This window comes from Penaeus japonicus, unplaced genomic scaffold, assembly GCF_977035675.1.
Source record: "Penaeus japonicus unplaced genomic scaffold, GWHDUDI00000001_assembly GWHDUDI00000018, whole genome shotgun sequence".
Lineage (NCBI taxonomy): Eukaryota > Metazoa > Arthropoda > Malacostraca > Decapoda > Penaeidae > Penaeus > Penaeus japonicus.
In genome coordinates this window covers 3,749,924-3,752,423 of record NW_028234420.1, presented here as the reverse complement: position 1 = coordinate 3,752,423, position 2,500 = coordinate 3,749,924, and the positions used below count along the sequence as shown (strand labels likewise).

At 32.6% G+C, this 2,500-nt stretch overlaps 1 protein-coding gene across 1 annotated transcript in view; it reads left to right on the top strand.

Moving 5' to 3' along the window:
• LOC122253693 (uncharacterized) overlaps positions 1 to 2,500 on the top strand; it is a 112,937-nt gene that overhangs the window by 67,020 nt on the left and 43,417 nt on the right. Inside the window, exon 6 of the mRNA XM_086546376.1 lies at positions 222 to 320. Within this exon, the coding sequence (XP_086402502.1) occupies positions 222 to 320 (99 nt within the window). The remainder of the gene's footprint in view (positions 1 to 221; positions 321 to 2,500) is intronic.

The window sequence follows — 2,500 nt, the reverse complement described above, 5'->3', positions numbered from 1 at the left end:
GATCTTTCCTGAACAGATCAACCTATCATGAATTACCCACGTGATAAGCCTACACTCTGGCTAATCCTTGTTGATATCATGTATGCATAGATATTTCTTTCCTTACCTTTCCCAAAATACCTCTTCTTACGTCTTCTCGAAACAAAACTTTCTGTTGCCATTTCCCTTCCCCTGGTCGCCTATATTCATGCCCCCCCCCCTCCCTTTGGCTTCGCCCCCAGGAGACTTCGCAGTGTGCGGCAACGGCAAGCGCGTGCACAGGCACTGGTGGTGTGACGGATGGACGGACTGCGGGGACAACCACGCGGACGAACTCAACTGTAAGTACCTTCTTCATCTTAGATCAACGAGCTTACAAAAACGGGCTCCAGAAATCTAACATTTACAGATTCATTATTCTAAACATAGGATAGTGTTTTTGAAGGTTCTTCAACCAAGGTTATATCAGCTGGTGTGTGTGTATATATACATATGTGTGTGTGTGTGTATATATATATATATATATATATATATATATATATATATATATATATATATGTATGTATGTATGTATGTATATATGTATATACATACATATAAATATATAGATATGAATATATATATATATATATATTTACATATATATATATATATGTGTGTGTGTGTGTGTGTGTGTGTTAACTGTCGGGCAATCAAACAGTGACGGGTATATGAGTATACCAAGGACATTTTTATTATTCCATATTCAAAATCAGGTTACCGATATGAAGAAAGATGGTAGAATGCAGTAACGCATTTAATATAGAAAGAAATACAAGTTATACCTCCCTGACTGGGACTCAAACCCGCGCCGCCAGATTGACAGGCACGGTCCTGAATCCGTTGCTGCCGAGTGCTTGCGGGAATTGTCTGTAAAACCTCGCTATCACTGCTCTGCTATGAGCGCATAGGAAATTTCCATGACGGAGTAAGGCGTCTGGTTCGACAGTTCTTTTAGCGGGTTGTGTGGTCTATCGGATTCAGGACTGTGCCTGTCAATCTGGCGGCGCGGGTTCGAGTCCTGGTCAGGGAGGTAAAATTTGTATTTCTATATTAAATGTGTCACATATATGTGTGTGTGCATGTACAAATATCTATATATCATTTATTTTTAAACATGCAATATGCCCTCAAATATTATGTACAGAATTCTATTTTATAACATCATCATATGCATCTTTCTCTATATGGTTACTAATTAATCATGATGCATGTCAGCGACTGTGTGTGTGTGTGTGTGTGTGTGTGTGTGTGTGTGTGTGCACAAAACATTGCAAAAATCCAGTTTCAAGAATTCAGATGCTATATTGAAGAATAAAGATGTCAATGTCAAATCTTTTCATATCTGACAGTGAGAACTTAGTTTGGCATTGAAATATTCCATTCAGATAGTCTGGCAAAGAAAATGTTTGAAGAGATAACAGTGACACGGCGATTCCTTGTATGTCTTCTAGAACTACTTTCATTTAACAAAATATTAAACTCACGGAAGGCATTATTTTGAACATGGGACGTACATAAGATACACCTGTATGTGCTTCCCTTTTGCCTTTAATGGGCTCTTTTCAGTATCTGAATATACGTACATACACGTGTCTGTTGTGTGTATATATATATATATATATATATATATATATATATATATATATATATATATATATATATATAATATATATATACGTATATATTATATATATATATAATATAAATATATGTATATATATATATATATATATATATATATATATATATATATGTATATATATATGTGTATATACATACATATGTATATATATGTATATATATATATATATACATATATATATTCATTTACATATATATGCATATACATATACAGGACGGGTTTGAAGTGTTAGGAAACGTTTTAACGTTTTTTTTTTGTTTTTGTTTTTTTTCTTCTTCTTTTTTTTTACGTACAATTTTTCCCACCAGCACTGTGCGACCTTTTGGAAATTATCTAAACTTATGAAGTATCTATCCATAATGTATGTCGTGATCAATGAGGTCTGGAACTGTCCAGCTGCTTCAGAGAAACAAAAAATAAATTAAACACTATATTTCACCAGAACAGCTACATTAGTTTCCAATAGAGGATAAATATAACTTAGAAAATACGTTCTTTCATAAGTGCAAACAGCAGCACTATCGGACTTACTGTAAGACTATATGTAACGGTCATATATATTTTTTGTCATTAATATCATTATCATTACTATCAATTTGATTTGTGTTGTTGTTATTTTTGTTATTGTTAGCATTATTGTTATTATCACTATTATTATTATCAGCATTATTATCATTATTATCAATATTATGATAATTGATACCATTACCATTAATATTATTACTATCATTAGCTTGTTTTATAGTTTTTTACTTCAATATTTTTCTGCCATTTGTTTCGTCTTTCCCATGATGAATTTCATAAGAGGCAAACATCTTTTTTTACCTGATTCATGAA